Here is a 27,373-nt window from a genome sequence, read left to right as displayed (position 1 = left end):
GACTAGATGTGAACATACTTCTGTGATGGATGTAATTGGTCTATTGGTTGTATGGATATCATAAACAATTGCAATAATTCCCTAGATTGTGTGTGGATTTATTTAAGAAGCTGGATAATGTGTATCAAAGAATTTTACTCTTTTATACCAAATCAGGTTATAAAGAAACTTATGAAGAAAGAATGTACTTTGGAGTTCTCACGTGATCGCAAGTCTATGTCTGTATATTGCACTCCTGTTGGTTCCGGTGCCACATCATCTGGCAGCAAGATGTTTATTAAGGTAAGATGGATTGTAATTTTTTTTGTGTGTGTGTGTGTATAGAGAATAATAAGAAATGCAAATGTGATCTTTATTTGAAAGGGTTGTGAAACATAAAGGCATATGGACATCATAGAGGGGAGCCCTTCTCTATAAGCCAGAATAGAAAGCCACTTACATGCAGCACATCTCGCTTTTGCAGGATTCTAAGAGGCCATCCACATTTTACATGACCTGAAAACCTAAAGGGTAAACAACCAGCTGGCCACATCTTCCCATGGCAAATTCAGTAGATTGCTGTGGGTTACTGCATGGTAATGGTAGCCAGGTAATATACTGTAGGTCCCCATGGCTGTAATATGTACTTGCCTTATAGGCCATGACCGAGTAATTTATTAGACGACAGATGTATTCCAATGTATTGTTAAAATCAAACGGCTTCATGTATGTAAAAAAAAAAAAAATGTAATACATTTTAGAAAAACAACTGACAGTAAAAGGGAGATCATTATTTTGGAATTTCCACGAAAGAAAGCTCAGCCACTGAAATTTTGTCATGTGCTTTGCAGTGGAATCCCATTGACAGCCATACTAGAATTCCACTCGGAAATTCTGTAATTTGAACTTAACCTTAGAGCGAGAGTACCTGTCAACTTGCTGCCTTTCTCTCACTCTCTCCCATACTTGGCAGCCACCAGCTGTTTTCACTAGCTTGGGACCGCTGATAATAGATGGCATTCAGCGATTGCTGGGGCTGCCTATTTACCTTTTTAGATCACCAATATCAAAGCAGCATCTAAAAGGACATTTAAATGGTCCCTGGAGTTCATAAAATAGGGTCCACCTGTCTACAGTTTAGGGATAGAGTTGTGGAGAATTACAATACCCCAAACTTTGAACATCTCATACAGCAGCTTAAAATACATTGTCGGAAAATGGAAAGAATATGGCACAACTGCAAACCTACCAAGATAAGGCAGTCCTCCCAAACTGACAAGCTAGGCAAGGATAAAATTAATCAGCAACGCAACTAATAGGCCCATTGTGACTCCGGAGGAGCAGCAAAGATCAACAACTGGCGTGGGGAAATTCTGTCCAAAGGACATTTGTTCCACAGATCTGTACTTTATGGAACAGTGTCAAGAAGAAAGCCATTGTTGAAAGTAGCATTCAAAAAGAGAGAAGAAAATCCCTGGATTCTGCTCTAAAAATCCCTCTACTGCATGGAAATCCTCAGATATTACTTTCCAAACTTAAGCTTTTATTGTTTTCCTTTTACAAAGCATTTTGGAGAGCTAATTCCACTACTTCATGTAAGTGAGCCACAATAAATCGCATGCTCTCGTCAGATGAGACCAAAATTAAACATTTTGGCCTCTGTGGAAAAGACTATGGGGGAGATTTATTAAAACCTGTCCAGAGGAAAAGTTGCCCATAGCCTTGTTAATAATGGAAGAAGCGAGCTAATTGGTTTCTAGATAACTATTCCTTTGCACAGGTTTTGATAAATCCAGAAATCCAACACTGACAATCACCCTGAGCACACCATCACCACAGTGAAACATGGTATTGGTAGCAATATGCTGTGGGGATGCATCTGTTCAGCAGATACAGGGAAACAGGTCAGAATTAATAAAAAGATGGATGGCATCCCTTGAAAAAAATCTGATGCAGTCTGCAAAAGATTAAGACTGGGGTGGGGTTTCATCTTTCAGCACAACAATGACCCTATATATACAGCCAGAGCTACAATGTAATTGTTTAGATCAAAACATGTTAATGTCATAAAATGGGCCAAAGCCCAGACTTTAATCCAATTGCGAATCTATGGCAAGACATAAAAATTGCTATACATATGGTCTCCATTCTATCTGATTCAGCTTTTTTGCCAAGATAATGGACAAACATTTCCATCTCTAGATTTGCACATACTTTTGCAAGAATAATTTTGCATCTAACAGTTGTAAATACTATGGGGAAGATTTATCAAAACCTGTGCAGAGGAAGAGTGATGCAATTGCCCAAAGCAACCCGTGAGATTGCTTCTTTCATTTTTGACAGGCCTTTTCATAAATGAAAGAAGCGATCTGATTTGTTGCTATGGGCAACTGCACCACAGGTTTTCAGAAATCTCCCCTAAGTACTATGCATGTTGTGTTGGTTAAATAGCAAAAGTCTGTCTAAGGTTACTTTCACACTGCCATTGTGCCCAGTCGGTGATCATCCATCAGGCACTTAAATTTTTTTAAATTTATTTATTTATTTTTTGTTCCTTTAACAGCCGTTAATCCGGACTGGGCACATCGGGCAACAACTGTTCCTGACAGCTCCCATGTACTATTATGGGGTCCATCGGGCGCCGTTGTTGTTTGTGTTTTTTTTTTTTTTTTCTTTTTTAAATTCAAAAGAGGTTTATTGAACAGACCCATAAAATACAGAGACATAAATAAGCAATCATTGCGAGAACAGAGACGGCCTTGCAAGGCCTAGATATAAAATGGGTAATTAACAGTATAAAGACAAAATGGAATATGCAGTAACCAACATAAACTCAGGGAAATAACCAGACTGAACGTAATGGATAAGCTACAGTACTTGGCCGTGGATGGAGAGGCTATAGAAAAGAGAAACAGGCAAGGCAAGAACTAGGATGGGCCATACAGTGGGACAGGAGAGGGTTAATGAGCGAAGTCAGCCCTAAGTGAGAAATATGTGACTCAAGGCAGGGTAGAACAAATACATGTAAGAGGGAGAAACTAAGACAAGACAGAGTAATACCAAGAAAGAAAAAGAAACCACGCAAAAGAAGTCAAGGAGACGTATTACAGCCTAGGCGTGTACTGACAGGAGCCCCACCTCAAGGTGAGCATTTACGGGAAGAGAGGACAAATCTTGTTATACCAGGAACGCAAGAGAAAGGGACCTCAGCGCAAAAGCCTATATGCTGGAGAGGAGCAATATGCCGACCATGGAAGCCAGGTAGCGCCAAACCTAGACACATCAGCGGGATGGACTGCCAAAAGTTCTTCCATATGTTTGATCTGAACAACTTCCGAAAACCACTCCTCGAGAGAGGGAGGATCAGGGCATTTACATTTTCAAGGAATAATAGTTTTGGCTGCCAGAAGAAGATGACGGGCAAAATGTTTTGAATTTTGCTTGCGCCACGGGAAACATGTAGAGCAGGGTGGCCTCAGTGCTAGGTGGAACTCGGACCCCCGTGACATCCTGAATAACCTGAAGAACCAAATACCAGAAAGGTTCCAGTTTGGGGCATCCCCACCAGATATGTGTCATTGTACCCTCGTCACGTCCACATCGCCAGCAAGAGCCTGGCACCAAAGGGTACCATTGGTGAAGCAGCGACGGCACTCTGTGCTATCTGGACAAAATTTTTAAACTCGTCTCCTGAGATTTTGTGCCAATCACCGCTTTGTGGGTCAGGAAGAAACACCTGGACCATTGATCAGGAGGGAAAGATATGCCTTACTTGGACTCCCACGCTCGGCAAAAAGACGGGAGTGGTTCCATTTTGGGAGACAGTAGCAAACCATAAATTACAGAGATGGAGTGAAGAGGGTATGAGGAGACCAAGCATAAGCGTTCAAAGGGTGTCATAGTGCGATGTAGAGCTGAACGGACTAGAGTAAAAATGTTGTAGCTGGAGATAGGCAAAGGGAGCACGCCTAAACGGCGGACGATCACCCAGCAAGGCATCTAGGGACTAGAGCTCACCTCCAGCTAGAACATGGTGAAAACGGAGGGAGGTGGACAATGAAGCCCCAAGAGAACTACCATAGGAGGAAGACCCAGGAGTGAATTGAGGATTATCCGTCATAGGGAGCATGGGACCCTCCTGATCAATAAGGCTCCCGTGCTGTACAATGCTGCCAAGGTGTGGTGAGTTGCGTAAGATGTGGGGAAACTGTGTTGGGAAGAGGGGAACCAAGTCCACGGCAAAGTGGAAAGAGCTTTGGGACAGATATCCAGCGCCAGGTGCACCCATAATTTAGATGTACTCTTATGGAGTAAGTCCAGGATGCGTGCATGAGCGCAGGCTAGATAATACAGGCGGCCATCAGGGAGGCCTACTCCGGCCATCATTTTAGGGCGCGTCAGGGTATGCCGGTTAGGGCGAGCAGAGGCCCACACAATGGAGCCAAAGCAGGCCTGCAATTATTTCCAGTACAGAGGGATGTGGATGGGAATGGTCTACAGTAAATAGAGCAAGCGAGGCATCAGGGTCATTTTGATAATACTAATCCGACCAAACCATGGGAAATCTTTGTGATTCGAGGACTCTAAGTCCGTCCGGAAACGCGCCAATAGGATGGAGAAATTAAGGGAAAATAAATGGGAGAGGTCAGATGGAATTAACATTCCCAAATATGTGATACCCCCACAAGGCAGATTGCAGGGAGGGCACTGTACATCCGGGTAAGGAGAAAGCGCTTCCGATTTTGAAAGTTAATTTTGAAGTCGACCAAGCCCTAAATTCAGCCAAATGAGACATCAGGCAAGGAAGAGGCACCAACGGATCAGTGATATAGACAAAAAGGTAATCTGCAAAAGCAGAGCATTTATACATACAGGGGGAGATGTATCATTGCATTTAGACCATTTTTCACGTCTACACGTCTATGCGCTTTTTTTGCATAGAGCTGCGTTTTTTTTGATGGACAGTTTTCTAAAGTTGTCACCAGTTTGGTCTACCGTACACCAACTAATCCAGTGGACTGGTATTTATCAATTGCGCAAAAAAAAGTAGATGTTTTTTTTTTGCGCAATTGCGCTTTTTTTGCAAGAAAAGTTGTCTAAACCTAAGAGTGCTAGCAAGGACTCGTAGAAAATGGCAGACGGTGGAAGATGCAGGTGGGGGATGCAGGAGCCGTCTCTCAGCACTGCAGTACTACAACTACTCCCATCATGGGACAGAATCTGTCCCATAATGGGAGTAGTTGTAGTACCGCAGCGCTGAGAGACGCACATCCCCTGTCTGCGGGACTCTATTGTGACTGTTAGGACTACTACTCCCATCATGGACAGACTCTGTCCATGATGGGAGTTGTAGTCCTGGGGCTGAAGGACAGATCGCAGCAGGTCATTCTCCAGAGACCCGCTGCAATCTGCATTTATTAACTTAAAAAGCCGGCGGTACATGCGGCTCCACTGCGCTGCCGTCGGCTCCTGTATGCAGATGTCACGATTCATAATCCCCGCCGCCGGGAGACAGGAGCTCTGATTGGTGGAAAGCTATTCACCACTATATACCAATCAGAGCTCCTGTCTTCTGGCAGGGATTATGAATTGTGACAGGTCTATACAGGGGAGCGAGTGGAGCCGCTTCTACAGTATATAATTGTTATGTGTACTGTACTCCCCACAGACTAATACTGACCCCTTCTATAGTGAGCGCTGGGACCGCTGTGTGATTGACAGGTCCCCAGCGCAAGTGTCCGGCCCCACTGACCTTTACATGTTGTAAATCTTCATGATACACACTGCCCGTTCTCCTCTTCATTCTTCTGATGCCGGAGACCAGCGGCTTCTGCTTTCACTATAGTCAGAGCGCCCCCTCCCTGCCTCCACACTGCACAGGGCTGGGGTCAGACAACGGCAGGGGGCGCTCTGTCTATAGTGAAACAGAAGCCGCGCGTCTCCGGCATCAGAAGGATGAAGAGGAGGATGGGCAGTGTGTATCATAAAGATTTATAACATGTAAAGGTCAGTGGGGCCGGACACTTGCGCTGGGGACCTGTCAATCACACAGCGGTCCCAGCCTCACTTTACAGGGGGTCACTATTAGTCTATGGTGGGGAAATACACATAACAATTATATACTGTAGAAGCGGCTCCACTCGCTCCCCTGTATAGACCTGTCACAATTCATAATCCCCGCCAGAAGACAGGAGCTCTGATTGGTGTATAGTGGTGAATAGCTTTTCACCAATCAGAGCTCCGGTTTCCCGGCGGCGGGGATTATGAATCATGACATCTGTATACAGGAGGCGGCGGGGAGTGCAGTGTTGCCACCGGCTTTTTAAGTTAATAAATGCAGATCGCAGCGGGTCTCTGAAGAATGACCTGCTGCGATCTGTCCTTCAGCCCAAGGACTACAACTCCCATCATGGACAGTCTGTCAATGATAGGAGTAGTAGTCCTAACAGTCACAATACAGTTTCACAGCTGGGGGATGTGTAAGAGCCATCCCTCAGCACTGCGGTACTACAATTACTCCCATCATGGGACACAAAATTTCCCATGATGGGAGTAGTAGTCCAAGGGCAGACTGACGGATCTCAGGGGTCTCACTCTTGAGACCCCTTGCAACTTCTCCGCCCCTGCCCCCTAGTGATGACATCATTAGGGGGCGAAGCTTCACAGTCCAGGCCTGAAGCCAGGAAGGTAAGTATGGCTCTGTTCTCATTATGTGTTTTGCATAATGGGAACAGAGCCTTTTTGGCAGTGTGTTCCCAAACAGGGAGACTCCAGCTGTTGTTTACCTACAGCCCCCATGATGGGAGTTGTAGTTTAGCAACAATTGGAGGCTCCCTCTTTAGGAACACACTGCATGATGTGCGCTCTCCCCAGGGGAGAGCGCCAAAAATGTACTGACCCATTTTTCGTGTTTTTATTTTCTTGTCATTTCAGATAAGTGAATGCAGAGGACTACCTGAGATTCGGTGGAGTGTGATGATGACTAGCATTTTTTAATGTCAATAAAAGGGTTAACGAGGGCTGTGGGGGAGTGTTTTTTAAATACATTTTTTATTTCATGTATTGTGTTTTTTATAATTGAAATTTCAGGCTTAGTAGTGGAAGCCGTCTTGTAGACGGAATCTATTACTAAGCTGGGCTTAGCGTTAGCCCCAAAAACAGCTAGCGCTAACCCTCAATTATTACCCCGGTACTCACTGCCACAGGGGTTCCGGGAATAGCCAGTACCAACAGGCCCAGAGCATCAAAAATAGCGCTCCTTGGCCTAGGCGGTAACAGGCTGTAGTTATTTAGGCTGGGTAGGGCCAGTAACAATGGTCCTCGCCTATCCTGGTAATGTCAGGCTGTTGCTGATTGGTTGGTGTCTGACTGACACTGAAAATATGGGGAACCCTATGTGTTGTTGTTTTTTTTTTGTAATAAAAAAAGTGTGTGGTTCCCCATATTTTCAGTGTCAGTCAGATACCACCAATCAGCAACAGTCTGATGTTACCAGGGTGGGCGAGGACCATTGTTACTGGCTCTCCCCAACCTAAATAACCCCAGCCAGGAGCACTATTTTTGACACTCCAGGCCCTTTGGTACTGGCTCTTCCCGGCAACCCTGTGGCGGTGGGTAACGGGGTAATAATTGGGGGTTAGCGCTAGCTGTTTTTGTGGCTAACGCTAAGCCCGGCTTAGTAATAGATTCCGTCTACAAGACAGCTTCCACTACTAAGCCTGAAAAATTCAATAAAAAAAAACACGAAACATTGAAAAAAAATGTATTTAAAAATAAAAACACTCCCCACACAGCCCTCATTAAACCTTTTATTGACATTAAAAAAAAGCTGGTCATCATCGCAATACACTGAATCTGACGTAGTCCTCCCCATTCACGTATCCGAAATGAGAAAAAAAAAAGTTTAGGACATCATTTGCGATCTCACCTGGGGAGTGCGCCCATACTGCAGTGTGTAACAAGGAGCCTCCAATTGTTCTTTCCTGCCTACTGTATCCTGTATATACAGTCATCTATAGATGGCTGTATATACAGGAAAGCGCACAAAGATTTCACTCAGAACTGCAGTGTGGGTTAACTCTTTCCTTGCTGGGCTCCTGTATAGTATACATGGATACACTATGCCCCCTGTATACTATACAGAGGGCGGAGGTAAGTAGTGATACTCTGCACCCTGAATATGTATATGCTATACATCACTCCTTACCTCCTTACACTCCGTGGGGCGGGCGCTCTGCATCCGACCCATGGAGTAGTACCTGCAGTGAAAAAAAAGCACACAGGGTACAAAAATGTTTGTTTCCGCACACCAGCAAAAATGCAAGAAAAAACACAAGGGGGGAGATTAATCAAAACCTATGTAGAGGAAGAGCGGTGCAGTTGCCCATAGCAACCTATCAGATTGCTCCTTTCATTTTTTTTAAAGAAGCAATCTGATTGGTTGCCATGGGCAACTGCACTACTCTTCCTCTGTACAGTTTTTGATAAATCTCCCCCAAGAAAAATTACCAAAATGCAGGAAAAGCTAGGACCTTTTTTCAGGCGTTTTTGCTGGTGGACAAAAAAAAACCTCAGTGGAATCCTGAAAAACAATAGAACAAAAGCCCAGCGTCCAGGATACACCACTTTTCCTGTGAGGTGTAGAACAGGTCTACAAATAGAACTATGTGGAGATTTAGACCATTGCACGAAATTTATCATGGGGCTTGCACAAGTTTGATAAATTTGGAGAAATTGCTCCAAATTTAGACCAACCAAAATGATCTACAAAAAACGTCTACCAACAACAACATTGATACATCTCCCCCACAGTCCCTTATAGCCACACCGTGGATATCATGGTCTGCTCTGATATTAGCGAGGAGGTGCTCCATCACCAGGATGTACAGGAGAGTGGAGAAGGGGCAACCCTGCCTGGTGCTGCTATAGATAGAAAATGGGGCGGAGAGGGAACCATTCATTTTTAGATGGGCTGTAGGAGTGTGATACAAGGCTAGAATTTTGGTGGTGAAGTTAGGACCGAGACCAACATGCTGCAAGGTCTGTGCCAGGGAGGACCAGGAGATATGGTCAACAGCCTTTTCAGCATCTAGGGAAAGGATCATCATGGGCAGCTTAGGAGGCTGTGCATAATGCATGATATCAACTGTTTTAATCGTATCGTCTCTCGCTTCCCTCCCCGGCACAAACCCCCACCTGATCGGGACGTATTAGAGTGTCAAGGAGAACATTCAACCTGTTGTCCAGCAATTTAGAGTAAATTTTTAGGTCCACGTTCAGCAGGGATATGGGTCTATAACTACCACAGGAATGGGGTTAGGCAGAACAACCACATGAGCCATCGTAGCGGTTGGGGGCAAGGGGAAGTAAGGAGAAATAGAGTTAAAAGCCCTCAAACGGGAGAAAAGGAATCCGATAAAGACTTATAAAACTTTGCAGTGAAACCATCCGGGCCTGGGCCCTCCCTGAAGATTCTGGATGACTAGGGATAACTCATCAGAGGAGAAGAGGGCGTCCAGCGCCTCCCTCTCATCAGTCGGAACGGTTGGGAAAGGTGAGGGCGGGCAAGGGGGGGGGGAATGGAGGTGGTGGGAGATGGTACAGATCAGAGAAGAAGGAATGAAAGGTGGGCATGAGGTCTTCCGTGGTGTGTACCATAACCGCTGAGGGAGACCAAATAGTGGGAATATGGTTCTGGGCCACCCTACTCTTCAATGCCCTGGCAAGCATACGTCCGCTCTTGTTCCCATAGTCATAAAATGCTAATTGAAGCCAACGACCCCAAGAGGCTTCCAAGAGTAATTTCACCTCCAGGCGAGCTAATTTCAAATCATGCAGAACAGGCTGCGAGAGCGAACGCTTGTGTGCCAGTTCAAGTGAAGAGACCCTGGCCAGGGCTTGACTAAGGATGTGAGCTTTCTCACGTTTTAATCTAGAGCCATGTCTGATAAGAATTCCCCGGAGGACACACTTAAGCGCCTCCCATTGAACACATGGAGCGGTAGGGTCTGACGCATGATCAGAGAAAAAATCAGAAGCAGTTCTGGTACGATCAGCCATGCAAACCGTGTTCAAAAGGAGGGACTCGTTCAACCTCCTCGACCAAGCAAATTTAGCTGAGAATGGAGGCTGGAGGGAACAGAAAACCGGGGCATGATCCGACCAGAGAATGTTTCCTATGGTAGTGGTAGACAGCCAGGAGAGGGCGCTATGCTGAACTAGAACATAGTCCAGGCGACTGTGGAACTCGTGGAGAAGAGAAGAAGCTATAATCCCTATCTGAGGGATGTTGTAGGCGCCAAGGGTCACAGAGCTGAAGCTGAGCGAGGGAGCATTTAACCCGCTTAACCCCTTAAGGACTCAGCCCATTTTGGTCCTAAGGACTCAGACAATTTTATTTTTAAGTTTTCGTTTTTTCCTCCTCGCCTTCAAAAAATCAGAGGTAGTCACTAGTATGAGGGCTTGTTTTTTGCGTGACCAGCTGTCCGTTGTAATGGCATCACTCACTTTACCATAAAATGTATGGCGCAACCAAAAAAAATACTATTTGTGCTGGGAAATAAAAAAGAAAACCGCAATTTTGCCAATTTTGGAAGGTTTTGTTTTCACGCCGTACAATTTACGGTAAAAATGACGTGTTCTTTATTCTTTGGGTCAATACGTTTAAAATGATACCCATGATAACATACTTTTCTATTACTATTGCGCTTAAAAAAAATCACAAACTTTTTAACCAAATGAGTACGTTTAAAATCCCCCTATTTTGAAGACCTATAACTTTATCATTTTTCCATATAAACGGCGGTATGAGGGCTAATTTTTTGTGCCGTTATCTGTACTTTTTTATTGATACCATATTTGCTTATATAAAACTTTTAATACCTTTTTTTATCAATTTTTTTGGGAATAAAATGTTATAAAAAAAAGCAGCAATTATGGCTTTTTTTTTTTGTTACGTTAACGCCGTTCACCTTACGGTATCATTAACATTATATTTTAATAGTTTGGATATTTACGCACGTGGAGATACCAAATATGTATATAAAATTATTTTTTTTTTTACACTTTTTGGGGATGAAATAGGGAAAATGGGACAATTTACGTTTTTATAAGGTGAGGGGTTTTTAAAATTTTTTTTTACTTTTACTTTTATTTTTACACTTTAATAGTCCCCATAGGGGACTATTTATAGCACTCATTCGATTGCTAATACTGTTCAGTGCTATGCATAGGACAAAGCACTGATCAGTGTTATCGGTCATCTTCTGCTCTGGTCTGCTCAATCTCAGACCAGAGCAGAAGACCCATGGAAGGCAGGTGAGGGGACCTCCATCTGCCGTTCTGGATGATCGGATCGCCAATCTGTATTGATCACAGCATCTGAGGGGTTAATGGGGGACATCCTCGCGATGGCGGATGTCGGCCATTACCGACCTGCCGCGCAAGACCAAAGCATCGCTCCAATGCTCGCGGTTATGTATAGGAAATAAATGTACGTCCTGATGCGTTAAGTACCAGCTCGGAAAAAGAGAATAAATAAAAAAGGGGGGGTTGGGGAAGAGGGGGGAGAGTAAGGGGAGTAGTGGGAAAAGGGAGAGATAGGGAAGGGGAGAAGGGGAAAAAGGGAAGGGACGGGGGAAAAGATCAGGCAGAAGGGGGAAGAAAAGAGAAAAAAAGAGAGGGGAGGGGGAAGCAACCAGGGGCACAAACCATGAAGAAACCATGGCAGCAGGTAGAGTGTCCCATCTTCAAAAGGCCATCCTATTACAGAGAAAACATAGGGGAACATAAAAATGAAAGTAACGTCAGTTAGAATATCAAGTGGCTATTGGAGGACCATCTTGGAACCCAGAAGGCACTGATTCCCAGCGGGTGACCAGTCGATGATGATGGCCACTTCTGAGAGGCAGGTTAGGACCAGGCAATTTGGTGGACTGTTGAGGGGACCGTAGGAGAGGCCATTTAGCGGCTCCCAAGGACAGTTGGGGCCAATCAGGGATGGGAATAGAGTATAAGTCCAAGTCCCGCATGAATCCAGATAAGTCCTCAGGAGAGCCTACAGTGAAAGTCTTTCCACTCTTGCGGACTGAGAGGGCAAATGGGAAGCCCCAGCGGTAGGGGAGATCATGTTACCGTAGGACTTCAAGGATGGGTTTGAGTGCAGCTCTTTGAGTCAAGGTGTGTCGGGATAAGTCCAGGAACAGTTGAACTTGGACATCCCTGTAGAAAATGTGCTGGCGGGCTTGTGCTGAATTGAGGATGTCCTAGAAGTGTACCCGACAGATCGCATCCCAGGGGGTGCTGGTCATCAGGATTGGGAGGCCGAAGAGCTCTGTGCGCCCTGTCCAATTCAATGTAAGCATCAGGAGCACGTTCCAGGAGATTATTGAAGATGGACAATAGAGTAGGATACAACTCATCTGGACCAACCACCTCAGGCAGACAACGCAATCGAATATTGTTTCATCTGTTACAGTTCTCAACATCGTCAAGATGTTGTCGTAGAGTGAAGAGCTGATCACTATGTTGTCGCACCATCTCCTGCAGAGCATGGATAGAAGAAGAGGATTCTTGCGCAGCCTCCACTGCTTCTACCCTGGAAGACAAGACGGAGACTTCTTGGCGAAGAAACAAACTCATCCTTACACTCTGCAACCTGTTTAGCTTAAGAGGAAAGATCGTCCTTCGTAGGGAGTGAGGCCACTAGGGAAAGCAGGTCCGCCAGGGTGACAGAGCGGTCAGAGGAAGAAGGGAGAGGGCGTCCCAGAGAGGGATGGTGCCCCTTGCATGGCCTGGTCAGGATAAGGAGCCCCAAATATATAAGTGGATAATAGTGGAAGAGCAAAAGAACCTCCAAATGGCGCTGCTAGTTCCGTTGAAAGGTATAATAAACCAGGTCCAGAGTGGAGTGAAGTAAAAGCTTGTGGATTTTATTGCATGAGGATAAAACCAATAAAAGCAATAAAAAGCGGTACAAGACAGGTTAATCCCTTTAAAAGGCAAGGAGGAAAATATGAAAACGCAAAAAATGAAAAATTGCTGCGTCATTAAAGGGGTATTAAAGTCACATCTGTATCCAAACTAAACATATGATCTGAAATAGCGATACATTATTGACCACTAATATGAGAGCTAGGTGATGAGCTGTGAATTTTGCCAGTCTAATAAAATCTGTTTTGTACAAAATATTCAATATTCATATCCTATAATAAGTGGTACCTTTTTGTTTACTTGCATTTCAGAAACACTGGTACACACTCTGACGTGAATTTGTGTATAAAGTGGTGCTATACCACCATCTAGTGTAGAATTAAGTAGCCTTGTTTACCCATGATTGATATATTTTCCCCAGAATAAGTATTATAAACCATTGTTATAAACCATATCTTATCCTGTAAGTATATAGTTATGGGTGTTTTGTTATGCAATCCATGTAGAAATAACTTTGCAGCTTTGTTCTGTTCACACAGTGGATTCTTATAGCAGTTATTGTAAAAGTTAATTTAGCCAAAGTCATGAATCAACTCCAGAAGGCAGGCAGTAAAAGATCCAGTAGCAGTTAAGGTTTAAAATTTAAAAAAATAAAAAAGAATTGCTGAACAAAGGGGGGTATTTTTTATTTCCAGGTATAACTTGCTTGATAAAGATATTAATTTATTTTTAGGGTGCTCCTGAAAGTGTAATAGAGCGCTGTAATTACGTACGTGTGGGTTCTACGAAGCTTCCTTTGACCCCATCTGCTAGAGAGAAGATAATGTCCAAGATTCGAGACTGGGGTACTGGTATGGACACCTTACGCTGTCTTGCTCTGGCTACACGGGATGTGCCACCGAAGTTGGAAGACATGCAACTAGAAGATTCTAACAAATTTATCAATTACGAGGTAGGGGTTTTAGAATATACATTTTTTTTTTTTTGCTTTTAATTAGTGTTAATGATAAATTATCACTAATTCTATTTTGTTTTTATAGACAAATTTGACATTTGTTGGGTGTGTTGGCATGCTTGATCCTCCTCGTAAAGAAGTAACTACTTCAATTCAGATGTGTAAAAAAGCTGGAATTAAAGTAATAATGATAACTGGTGACAACAAAGGCACAGCAGTGGCTATCTGCCGAAAGATTGGAATTTTCTCAGACTCAGAGGACATAACAGACAAGGCTTATACCGGCAGGGAGTTTGATGACCTCCCATTAGAGAAACAGAGGGATGCTTGCCGTATCGCTCGGTGTTTTGCCCGTGTGGAACCAGCACACAAGTCTAAAATTGTAGAATATTTGCAGTCATTGAATGAAATCACTGCTATGGTAAGATATGTTATGTATTAAAAAGTTAAATAGAATAAACAAAAACATTTTAAGGCCTACATTTATCAATTAGTTTGCTTCAGTTCCTGAAAAAAAAAGTCCCAACTCATGGCACACATCGTATTTGTGTGCAAAAAGGTGATACTTTTCTCTGCAAGAAAATGACAAATGTGCAAATTTTGTCCATAACAGATGTAGATATTATTTTCTGACTTTAAAGGGGCACTCCGCCCCTAGAAATCTTATCACCTATCCAGAGGATAGCTGCCGGACCCCCGCGATCTCAGGGCCACCTACATTTATGTTCAAAATGCTGGTTTGGGATCTTCTGTGTTCATGACTCCACCACAGCCGTCACGCCCCTTCCATTAATTTCTATGGGAGGGGCCGTGACAGCTGTGGAGCAGAAGTACGCAGCCGTCACGCCCCCTCCTATAGACATGAATGATGGAGGCATAAGGGCTGTGGTCCGGCACAGAGCGGAGTTCGTGGGTGCCAACCCAGTCGTAATCACACATCTTCTCCCCTATACTTTGCATAAGATGTCTAGGAGTGGAGTAGCCCTTTAAGACAGTCCAAAATGCATCACGTGTATGGAGAGGAGTGCACCTTCTAATAAATTTGGTACGATGCCCTCCAACAATTGTTTTCCTTTGCGACCTATTACATATATTTACATCATGGGCAAAAATGACAAGTGGGGTTTTAGGGCTATTATCAAACCCCTGCAGCACGATTGCGGGAATCCAATAACCTAAAATGGCAGGCAGAGATCTCTTACCTTCCTCAGTGCCACCTGATCCATCTGCTTCTGATATAGTTTGCCTAAGGCAACTATTTGAAGAGTGACGATAATGCAGAACAATGCTATGCAATGGCACAGTATGGTATGGTACAATCAATCAATTGCATATAATGGTCCCCCATAAGTGTAAACAAAATAACATAAAAAAAAAAATTTAAAAAAAAAGTAAAAATACTGAGCAATTGTCCAAAATATTTGATGTTGATGAGCCTGCTCGGTTAGTGGCGTAAATGTAAAAAAAAAACACCAAATGCAATAATGCCTGATCAACAGGACCCATCAAAACAAAGGTGGTTAAAAAGCCTGTATAGAGAAATATTAAGTTTTAGTTGTCAAAATAAAGCAATTTTAAGCAGTGTTATTTTCTTTAAGAAAAAAAAGAAAAATTTTAAGTATTAAAATAAAAAACCTTTATAAATTGGATAATCATATTAACCCACAGAATATAAATACTGTCAGTTCTACCATAAAGCGCACTGCGTAATAAATGGAAACCCTGCAAAACTCCAAGATTTTTTGAATTGCCCCCTACAAATAATAATTTTTTCATTGTGACTAGAGATGAGCGCACTTACAGTAAATTCGATTCGTCACGAACTTCTCAGCTCGGCAGTTGATGACTTATCATGCATAAATTAGTTCAGCTTTCAGGTGCTTCGGTGGGCTGGAAAAGGTTGATACAGTTCTAGGAGACTCTTTCCTAGGACTATATCCACCTTTTCCAGCCCACCGGAGCACCTGAAAGTTGAACTCATTTATGCAGGATAAGTCACCAACTGCCGAGCCAAGAAGTTTGTGACGAATCGAATTTCGAAGTTCGCTCATCTCTAATTGTGACATACATTTTATGGTTAAATGAAAGGTGTCATTTCAAAGTTAATTTGGTTATGCAAAAAAACAAGGTCTCATGTGGCTCTATGAATGGAAAAGTAAAGAGTTATGTCACTTAAAAGGCGTGGAGGAAAAATTTAGGTCAAAACTGTCTAAATCCTTAAAGGGTAGCTCCCACCATCCTATTTTTTTTCTTTTTTTTTTGCTAGCCCCCCTCCCCCCGCTACGGCATTAGCCCATTCCCTCCTTCATAAGTACTACAACATATCAAAAAATAAAGTTGGTGACAGTGCCCATTTAAAGGGGTAAGACCTCGAATAAATTTGGTACATTTCACTTTTTTTTTTTTACATAAAATTGCAGCCTTAATTAATCTGGACCAAATATTTTATTTATATATAAAAAAAAAGATTTTCTTTCCCCTGTTTTTTTAGACTGGCGATGGAGTAAATGATGCTCCTGCTCTTAAGAAAGCTGAGATCGGCATTGCTATGGGCTCTGGCACTGCTGTGGCAAAATCAGCTGCAGAAATGGTTCTGTCTGATGACAACTTCTCCACTATAGTATCTGCAGTTGAAGAAGGGCGAGCAATTTATAATAATATGAAGCAGTTCATTCGCTACCTTATCTCTTCTAATGTTGGTGAAGTAGTCTGGTAAGACATTGCTGGTATTTTCTGTGTGTCTATATTTTGGGAAATCTCTGTAAAGATGTGAGAAGACCACCCCCTTATCCAGACCAAATTTCATGTGATGGATTTTTCAGAAGACCACCCCTGTAGAAGATTGTTTTTCATTGCAATTTTGGGTGGTCTTCTCAAAAAGGTGTCAATGCTCTTGATTTAGAAATGTAGTCTACTACATTTTTCACAGTTGGTATTAATATTTGTATATTTTCCAAGAAATATAAGGCGTGAACCTTATTAATATAGCTCTTAGTGACTGTTTTATGCATGGTCTACTCCAAAGTTATTATTTTTTGCAATATTTTTGTGAATGCAGTGCACAGTACTAAATTAATTGCTCGTTTTTCTTTGGGTGGATGCTTGTAAGAACACTTCCCTGTTAGTATATACTGTATGCCAATAATTTAAAACACAAGCTGCCAGATGCATCAAATTATCCATTACAAACTCCTTCACATATGAGAGAAATAGTGATGCATTCCTTTTTTTTTCCCCCTGAAATGAAGGACACTGCAATAGAACCCAGACACACAACTGTAAGTTAAAGGGATCAGTTGGACTCCTGTGCCATGGTTTTTATTCTATAAAATGAAGCCCAAATGGAAGTATGCCTTTAGAAAAGTAAACTACTAATTCCTAGGATGACAAAATGTATTATTTTACGTTATGATGTATTTGCATAACTTTTGTTAAAAATTGGCAAGCCATAGATAACTAGTGACAACAACCTTCGAAAGGGAAGATTTACCAATGAAGAAATTGTTTTAGATTTTATGGAATTGCATGTATAATCATTTATCAGTATAATTTTATTAAATAAATTGCCAGGTAGTAGGGAAAATCAACCTGTCCATGCTTGCCAGAGTTGTCAACAATTCGTGTATTCCATCTACTCCAGTGTTGCCAAGAAATTACCAATTGCCAGTTTTTCCCTATTCCTATATTTGTAAAACCCACAAGCTTTATTAGAATTTCACGACACAATTAAAAACACAGTGGAATAACTCTTCTAGTTCTTTAAATTGAGCTTAGATAACTGTAGTATCTGATACTCGGGCTACAATTCACACACAATTGTAAAGTGCAGCTTGGGAACGTATCTGCGGTATACGTTCAACGAGTAGAGGCAACAGACAATATTAAAAAGTTAGATCACAGCCCCTCCACATGTTTTGTAACACACACTGACTTTGACAAGAGGCATATGGGTACACATACCCACTCTAACATATTATCCCTATGTAATGAAAGCGTGTCTGGTAGCCGTTATTTTTTTTATAAACTTAAGTGTGTGTGTGTGTGTGTATGTGTGTGTATATATATATATATATATATATATATATATATATATATATATATATATATATATAAAAAGTAATGTGTAATGGAATATAGATTTCTTGAAAATGATTAGTCCCTTTTAACTTCTTCAGCATCTTTCTTACTGCAATCCTTGGCCTACCTGAAGCCCTCATCCCTGTTCAGCTCCTCTGGGTTAATCTGGTCACCGATGGCTTACCTGCAACTGCTCTGGGATTTAACCCACCAGACCTTGATATCATGGACAAGCAGCCTCGTAATCCTCGAGAGCCACTTATAAGTGGATGGTTATTTTTCCGATACCTGGCCATTGGAGGTATTTTCTCAAAAACACTTTAACTGATACAAGTACTTTTTGCTATTTCTATATATTTCTAATATTTCTATGATATTTATGCAACTACAGGTCAAGTACAGATAAACAAATCAAAGCATGTATGTGTATATTGGATTTGCTCTTCATATAAAAATTAAAAATAACTTACAGAATGATATTCTTTATTCATTATACAACAATATATTCTGCACTGTAATGCACTTTAAGGAAAGTAGTAAAAACCATACAACATGACATACAGTCAAGCTGTACAAAACCTGTGTAGAAATAGAAATGAAAAAAGAAGGCCCAGAGGAGGCGCCTTGTGCGTTACCCTTGGATAAACCGACAGGTGGGAGGGGAGTCGAAGACTCTATAAAATGGCCGTTCACCTAGAGCGTATAATAGATAAGAATGTACCCTCAATTAGAGGTGTGTAAAATCCTGTGCAGGCCCATGGTCTCAGGAGGCAACCAAAGGAGATCCTGAAGTGGAGTTTAAGGGATAGAAAAACAGATCTTGATCTAGGCGTCCAGGTGTCCAGTGTAAAATATCACAACCAAATAGAGGATGTGAATAAAAGTTCTTGTTTATTGAAAAAATAGAACAAGGTAAAAGCAATTGCTTTTTATAGAGAGGATGCAAGCTGAAAGGTTAATCTGCGTACTCTCCAGCCAAACCTAAAAGAAAAAGATAAATATCCAGACAAGTCTGAATAGTTTGGTCAAGCTGCTGAGGGAGTGCAACAAAGATATTGTAGAAAAATATTCAGAGGGCAGATGGTAGGGCTAGTGTAGAAAAGTAGTGCAGTGACTTCATACTTTGTAGCAGCAGTAAAATCAAGGATCAGAAGGGAAGCATGAATGGTCTTTGGAAGTTATGGTGATTGTACACAGATAAATCTTGTCTGATATTTCCATTTTCTAAAGTGTGTAGGAGCCTACCTATACTGCCCAAAAGGCAGATGTTGAAGGGGAAAAAAGGATTGGGTGTTTTTGGATTGTAACATACTGATCCCTTCTTTTTATGTCAGCAGAGGGGTTTTACAGTGGTTTATTGCTTTCTTCCTGTTGACATCAACATGCACACTCAGATAAACAAGGCTGAAAGTACAGCCCCTTTAAAGTTTTTTTTATTTTTTAGATCTTCTGAAGGATGTGATTAGTTAGTATTCTGAACTCATACATTTCTCATATATACAATCTCATCACATCTAAAGTGTTAAATGATTACGGGAATACATGGTGCACGAAAAACGTTTGTTTTTTTTTCTCCTTTCTTTTTTTGCAGTCTATGTAGGCCTAGCCACTGTAGGTGCTGCAACATGGTGGTTCTTATATGATGAAGATGGACCACAGGTCACTTTCTACCAGCTGGTGAGTTTTATCCCTCTTCTTATACAAGGACACACTGCAGGCCTACAGGGCAACCAGATACCACTGCAGTTATCTCCTGGCCCAACAGGATCAGAGATTCCCTCGTTAACCCCAAAATTAAACCTATTTACAGACCCCCCCCCCTCCCTTCCTCCAGGTTTGAGCACTGTACTGCTAGCTAACCACTGCAGAGCTAGCCACTCCCAGGCTAACAGTACAGGTAGCATTTCAGTAACAGCCAATACAGAACTCTGTAAGCCAACCTCCTCCAACCTTTTTGGTCCCAGAATAGAAATAGTCACTTTACAAGCTTGTTGCTTGCTCCCAGCACTACCTGCCAACAAAACTTTCCACTGACTCATAACAATCACTGTTGACAAACCCCCTGATATGTGCAAAACATCCACCCTATTAGCATCTTTAAGTGTCCAGAACTCCAGCGTAGTGGTGCAGTGCACATGCTTTATTACCTCAGCACTAGTTCTGTAGCTTCAGCATTAAAACATACTTACCATATATATTTCGAGCTAAACGCTAAGACCTGGTTCACACCTAGCAGCCGCAGTGCCATGCCAGAAATAGGCGCTGCCTGTTGTAGAACATAATAAGAACTTCGTAAGTCATAATCATTCTCCAATTGCGACACACTGTGCCCTTTGTATAATACTGCCATATACTGTGCCCCTGATATCATACTGCCACACACCATGCCCCTGAATATAATACTACCACAAAATGTGCCCCTGATTATAATACTGCCTCACACTGTGCCCCTGAGTATAAAACTACCACATGCTCTGACCCCCAAATGTTATATTGCCACTGTGCCCTGAAGCTAATTATATCTCTGTGTCCCTTATAACAATGAATGAGGTGCCCAAGCATATGAACTCTCTAACTGTTGCAAAACAATAACTGCCATCATGCAGACAGAACAGCATGATGGGAACTGTAGTTTTGAAACCACTGTAGAGACAAGGTTGGGAAATTCCTGTTATACACATACTTTCAGGGCCGGACTGGGAGCAAAAATAGGCCCGGACATATTAGACTATGCAGCCCATTTTTGTTTTTTACGGTGAGTGAAGCAGAAGTCAGACACCCATTAAAATAAAATAGGCTGCATACTCTAAAACCACCTCGGTTTAAGTGGCTCTCCAGCTGTTGCAAAGCCTCAGGCATTATGGGAGTTGTAGTTTTGTAACAGTTGGACAGCCAAAGATTGGGGTACAGTGTCGCTCATCATCACTGCAGAAATTACAAGTCACTCCAGCTCTGATGGGACAGTCGGGAGAATACACAATTGTATAATGACTCACAGGAAACGTCTTCTCTGTTGTCTTTACTTTTCTTCTTCATCTGGTCCTTGTATTCTTTCAGCTCCATCTTCTCTGCAGAGTCTGACACCCGGACATCATTGGTTACTTTGTTAGTAGATCCTCATCCTCTGTATAAAGACAATAATCATTATAACCCTGCCCAACATTATGACCCCTAAAATAATACTGCCAGAAACTGTTTCCTCTGTTTGTCAGAATCCCAACCTAGTACTTCCCCAGATCAATTTTATCCTCCGCCTGCAGACCCCTAAGGGCTTCTTCATACTGTGCACATTTAGTCAGTAGAATGTTCGCTTGCCGCAGGCGCCACCGAAGCCATTGGCAGTAGGACTGCAGGAATGTGCGCCATCTCTATAGATGACAATGTAGTCTGGTGAAATTCCACCAGCAGAATGGACATCCAACCAAAGAACAAACAAGTTTTTTTAAGTCCATTCTGCTGGAGGAATTCCACTGTGGTGATTCCACAGTATGCACAGAGCAGCAGAATTCCATTTAAAACAATAGGACTTTGCTGAAAGAAGATTTCCGCCAGAGGAATGTCTTCAATGTCGATGGGCCTTAAGTCCCCCCAGACCCCTAGGTCCTCTTCCAGACCCATCTTTTCCCTCCTCCTTTAGATTCCTCCAGACTCCTCTGGCCCCCTGACCCCCAAGTCCTCCTCCAGACTCATCTGCCCCCCCCCCCAAGACCTGCATCATCCTTCTTTACACTCCCCCCCCCCCCCCGCCCCCTCTATCCCCTTCTGCCCTAATACCCCCACCCCCAAGACCCCTACATTATTCTTCTTTACTTTTCTGCCCCTCAGATCCCTCTATCCCCTTCTGCCTTAACACCCCCCCAAGACCCCTGTATCATTCTTACTTTCAATTTATCCCCCCCAAGACCCTGCATTTTTACTTTTATGCCCCCCCAGACCCCTTTATCCCCTTCTAACCCTAACACCACCACCCCTGCCCCCCCAGAGAGACCCCTGCAACATTTTTACTTTTAAGCCCCCCCCAGACCCTTTTATCCCCTTCTAACCCTAACACCACCACCCCTGCCCCTCAAGATCCCTGCATCATTTTTGCTCTCACTTCATTTTCACTTTCTTTTCACACACCAACACCTCCCCCCCCCCCCCCCCCCCGCATCATTTACGATCAGTTGTGTGGCACAGGGTGCAGATGGCTGGCCCGCTTCTTCTCTGTTGCAGGTCCCTCGCTGTTCCACTGCTCTGGCCTCTTCTAGTCAGGCCTGGCCAGAGCAGAGGATGCGGGCAGCGCTAATTGCGTTGCCTGCATCATAGGAGAAGCGTGGCCGGGCAGGGAGCAGAGTGTTCCCGCGCTCAGCTATTCATTTGTATTGGTGTCTGAAAGACCCCCGATACATATGAATGCCAGGACAGTGGCTGCCACCTCTGGCCGGTTCCCTGAACCGGCTGGAGGTCTGGATATGGACCGTGGTCCCCCAGTTGAGTACCACTGATGGATAGATAGATAGATAGATATACAGTGAATACACCACACATTCACATATGTTCAAGTGCAAAGTAAAAACATTAAGGTATCCCTGAGCACTCTGCAAAGCATACTCAGATCTCAATAAATTACCAGGTTTTCAAAGGATAGGGGATAAGATGTTTGATCGCAGGGGTCCCGCCGCTGGGGACTCCCGGGAGCTTGGCTGCAGCACCCACTGGCAAACTCGCTCTGTGCATAATGATGGGCAATACAGGGGCCGGAGCATTGTGACTTCACGGCTCCGCCCCTCGTGATGACACTGCCGTCAATATGCTGTATTGCCCGTAATCACGCACAGAGCGAGTTTGCTCTGTGCAGTAATGACAGGTGGGTGCTGCAACCGAGATCCCGGGGGTGCCCAGTGGCGGTACCCCCACAATCGGACATCTTATCCCCTATCCTTTGGATAGGGGATAAGATGTCTAGGGGTGGAGTACCCTTTAAATACATGTTATTGTATTATGATTGAATTATAGAACTTCGTATCTTTGTACTGTACAGTCATTGTATAAATTGGCCCTATGGTTGAAGGAAAGATTATTCTGCTAACATTACCACTGTTTTGTTAATTATTTTACTTCATTTACAGAGACACTTTATGAAATGTACCCCTGACAATGATTTGTTCGAGGGCATAGACTGTGAAGTGTTTGAGTCCCGCTATCCTACAACTATGGCCCTTTCAGTGCTTGTAACTATCGAGATGTGCAATGCCCTAAACAGGTAAGCTTAAAAAAAATAAAAAATAAAAATCACTTGAGTGTCCAGTTTTTGTACTTTTAGGGTATGTTCACACATACTTTAATCCACTGTGGATTTCACACTGCAGATCTAATGCTGAGGATTTAGTAAATATACAATGCATTCTAAATGTCTTCAGACCTTTTTGTCACATGTTGTTAAATTAAGGCCATAGCAAATCTTTGCTTATTAATTGAAAAGGAAAGACTAAAATATTCCATGGACATAAGTATTCAGACCCTTTACTTGGTACTTAGTTGAACCACCTTTTGGCAGTGCTTACGATCTCCAGTCTTCTTGGGTGTGATGCAACACACCTGGATTTGGAGATTTTCTGCCATTCTTCATTGCAGATCATCACAAGCTCTGCCAGGTTCCATAGGCGTGTGCCTGGTGTGCCTGGGCACACCCTAATGAAGCCTCAAACTTGAGGCTCTATCACCTCTGTGCCCCATCCCCCAGGGGCCCCTCTGCGGGCTGCTCAGTGGCGGATCCAGGGGGGATCCGCCACTGAGCAACCCGCAGTGGGCCCCGCCACAATCGGGACATCCCTGTTTTCCGAATGATCTTTTCAGGACACAAGGATGTCCCGGTTACCTTTCTGCAGCCCCGCGTTAACTTTAAAAACGCAGGGGCTGCCAGGAGGTAGCGCACGCAGGGACGTCACTGAAGTCCTGTGCGTGCGCTCATAGGAGCGGAACATCGAGGACGACGTGTGTGCATGGTAAGTTACCTGCTCCAACCACCGCTCCTCCGGTCCCAGGACCTACTGTTATGCAGTAGATCGTGACCCCTGACCGGAGGAGCGGTGGTCAGGGCACTGAAATGGGGCAGTACACAGGCATACAGCTTCCAGCCATACACTGTATATGGCTGAAGGCTGTATGTCTGTGGGGGAGTTATACTGCACCTAATGTGGGGGAACTATACTGCCAACCTAATGTGGGGGAACTATACTGCCAACCTAATGTGGGGGAACTATACTGCCAACCTAATGTGGGGGAACTATACTGCCAACCTAATGTGGGGGAACTATACTGCCAACCTAATGTGGGGGAACTATACTGCCAACCTAATGTGGGGGAACTATACTGCCAACCTAATGTGGGGGAACTATACTGCCAACCTAATGTGGGGGAACTATACTGCCAACCTAATGTGGGGGAACTATACTGCCAACCTAATGTGGGGGAACTATACTGCCAACCTAATGTGGGGGAACTATGCTGCCAACCTAATGTGGGGGAACTACAACGCCAACCTAATGTGGGGGAACTACAACCTAATGTGGGGGAACTATGCTGCTAACCTAATGTGGGGGAACTATACAAAAATATTAAATTTTACTATTCTGATACCTATTTTTCTGTACATTTTGTACAAATTGTACACATTGTGCAGGTCTGTTTATGTATGTGTGCATGCAAGCAAGAGTGTATTTGTGTGTGTGTGTGTATGTGTGTGTATGTATGTGTATATATATATATATATATATATATATATATATATATATACACACATACATACATACACACACGCACAGTGTGAGTTTGTGCTTTAGGGTGCACACCCTAATGCAACAGGCTGCGCACGCCTATGCCAGGTTTATTGGGGACTATCGGTGGACAGCCATGTTCAGGTCTTTCTAGAGTTGTTGGATTAGGTTCAGGTTAGGGTATTGGCTGGGCCTCTTCAATCAAGGGCATTAACAGAATTGTCCCTAGGCCACCCCTATGCTGTCTTGGCTGTGTGCTAAGGGTCATTGTCTTGTTAGAAGGTAAATCTTCAACCTAGGCTGAGGTCCAGGGCACTCTGGATCAGGTCTTCATTAAAGAGGAATAGGAATAGAAAATCATAGCTATTTATTACAAAAACAGTGCCAAGTTGTGTGTGGTATTACAACTTGACCTTCTTCAATTTAATGTGCAGTACCACACACAACCCGAGAACAGGGGTGGTGCAGTTTTTGGAAGAAATCATCTGGTTTTCAACGCCTGGATAACCCCTTTAACCCCTTAAAGGAGTATTCCAGGAATTTTTTTTTATTTGACTACGCTACAGGGTCTCTAAAGTTAGTGTAGTTCATAATATAATGTCTGTACCTGTGTGTGATGGTTTTCTCACAATTCTTCTGTGATTTTCACTCCAATATTTATTTTTAACAGCATACAAAATGACTGTTGTCTCAGATTTTTCCCAGGTTGCAATGCGGCCGAGACCTGACTCACTAGTCAGCTGATGACAGGGTGCCTGTCTGCTTCAATGGGTGGAGGGATCAATCTGCAACTAATGCAACAGCTGTAGGAACCCTGATTGAAAACCACAGGTCTTTTGTTTCAATGGATTGGGTGGCTGATGTGTGGGAGGGAGGAAAATGGAATTGTGTAATTTTTAGTCAAAAAAAGAAAAGTCAAACAGGAAATACAAGTTCAAAAAAAGCTAGCCACCGTATTATGGTAATCTCACAACATAGCCATTTAGCCCAAGGCAAGTGCAGATCCTTCCTAAGCATGTCCATTACTGTCTGCCAGGTACGTACTAAAATCACCTTATGGTGGATAACCCCTTTAAGGATGCAGGGTTTTTGCGCTTTAGTTTTTTCCTCATCACCTTCTAAAAATCTTAAGGCTTTCAATTTTGCACATACAGGCCCATATGAGGGCTTTTTTTTTTGCACCACTAATTGTACTTTATAATGACATCGATCATTTCACCACAAAATCTACAGCGAAACCAGAAAAAATATATTTGTGGGGCAAAATAGGGAAAAAAAAAAAATTCCATTTTGTGGACTCCTGATTCTATGCAATGCACTTTTCTGTAAAAATGACACCATATCTTTATTCTGTAGGTCCATATGGTTACAAGAATATCTACTTTATATGGGTTTTATTTTATTTTACTACTTTAACCCCTTAAGGACCAGGTGTTTTTTGCACTTTCGTTTTTTCCTCCTTACCTTTAAAAAATCATAACTTTCAATTTTGCTCCTAAAAATCTGTATTATGGCGTATTTTTTGCGCCACCAATTCTACTTTGTAATGACATCAGTCATTGTACCCAAAAATCTACGGCGAAACGGAAAAAAAATCATTGTGCGACAAAATTGAAAAAAAAAGGCCATTTTGTAACTTTTGGGGGCTTCCGTTTCTACGGAGTACATTTTTCTGTAAAAATTACACCTTTTCTTTATTCTCTAGGTCCATACAGTTAAAAGGATACCCTACTTGTATAGGTTTAGATTTTGTATTACTACTGAAAACAAAATCATAAATACATGCAGGAAAATTTATACGTTTTAAAATTGTCATTTTCTGAGCCCTATAACTTTTTTTTATTTTTCCATGTTCAGGGGGCTATGAAGGCTCATTTTTTGCGCCGTGATCTGAAGTTTTTGTCGGTACAGCTTTTTATTAATCTTTACATTATATAAAAAGTTACCAAAAATACGCTATTTTGGACTTTGGAATTTTTTTGCGCGTACGCCATTCAACATGCAGTTTAATAAGCGGTATATTTTTATAATTCGGACGTTTTCGCACGCGGCGAACACATATGTTTGTTTATTTTTATTTACACTGTTTTTTTTTTTATTCTTGGAAATGCCAGGTGATTCAAACTTTTATTAGGGGAAGGGATCATTGAAAGGCTTAATGATTTTTTTTACACTTTTCTTATGCCATATTATAGCCCCCAGGGGGGGCTATAACATTGCATGTACTGATCTTTACCACTGATTGATTGATGCATGCCTATGGAGATGCATCAGTGTTTTCGGCGATTGAATGCTCAAGCCTGGATCTCAGGGTTGAAGCATTCATTCGGCGATCGGACTGCAGGAAGGAAGGTAAGAGACCTTCCTCCTGAAGTACAGCTGTTCGGGATGCGCGGCGATCCCGAACAGCTCCCTGAGCTAACCGGCTCATTTTACTTTCACTTTTAGCCGCGCAGCTCAGCTTTGAGTGCGCGGCTAAAGGGTTAATAGGGCGCGGCACCGCGATTAGTGCTGCGCGGTATTAGCGGCGGGTCCCGCCTTAACTATGACGCCGGGCCCACCGTGATATGATGCGGGGTTACCGTGTAACCCCGCGTTATATCACGGGAGCGGGACTAGGGGCGTAAGTTTTACGCCCTTGGTCCTTTAACAGGTTAAAAAAATTAGAACTACA

At 42.9% G+C, this 27,373-nt stretch overlaps 1 protein-coding gene across 2 annotated transcripts in view; it reads left to right on the top strand.

Moving 5' to 3' along the window:
- ATP2A3 (ATPase sarcoplasmic/endoplasmic reticulum Ca2+ transporting 3) overlaps positions 1 to 27,373 on the top strand; it is a 269,997-nt gene that overhangs the window by 191,858 nt on the left and 50,766 nt on the right. For both annotated transcript variants that reach the window (XM_056556395.1, XM_056556396.1), the window contains exons 12-18: positions 157 to 282; positions 13,643 to 13,861; positions 13,950 to 14,285; positions 16,356 to 16,576; positions 18,040 to 18,242; positions 19,533 to 19,618; positions 23,053 to 23,186. In XM_056556395.1, coding sequence (XP_056412370.1) covers positions 157 to 282; positions 13,643 to 13,861; positions 13,950 to 14,285; positions 16,356 to 16,576; positions 18,040 to 18,242; positions 19,533 to 19,618; positions 23,053 to 23,186 — 1,325 coding nt within the window. The remainder of the gene's footprint in view (positions 1 to 156; positions 283 to 13,642; positions 13,862 to 13,949; positions 14,286 to 16,355; positions 16,577 to 18,039; positions 18,243 to 19,532; positions 19,619 to 23,052; positions 23,187 to 27,373) is intronic.

This window comes from Hyla sarda, chromosome 2 (assembly GCF_029499605.1).
Source record: "Hyla sarda isolate aHylSar1 chromosome 2, aHylSar1.hap1, whole genome shotgun sequence".
Taxonomy (NCBI): Eukaryota; Metazoa; Chordata; class Amphibia; order Anura; family Hylidae; genus Hyla; species Hyla sarda.
This window is presented reverse-complemented; position numbering and strand designations above follow the sequence as displayed.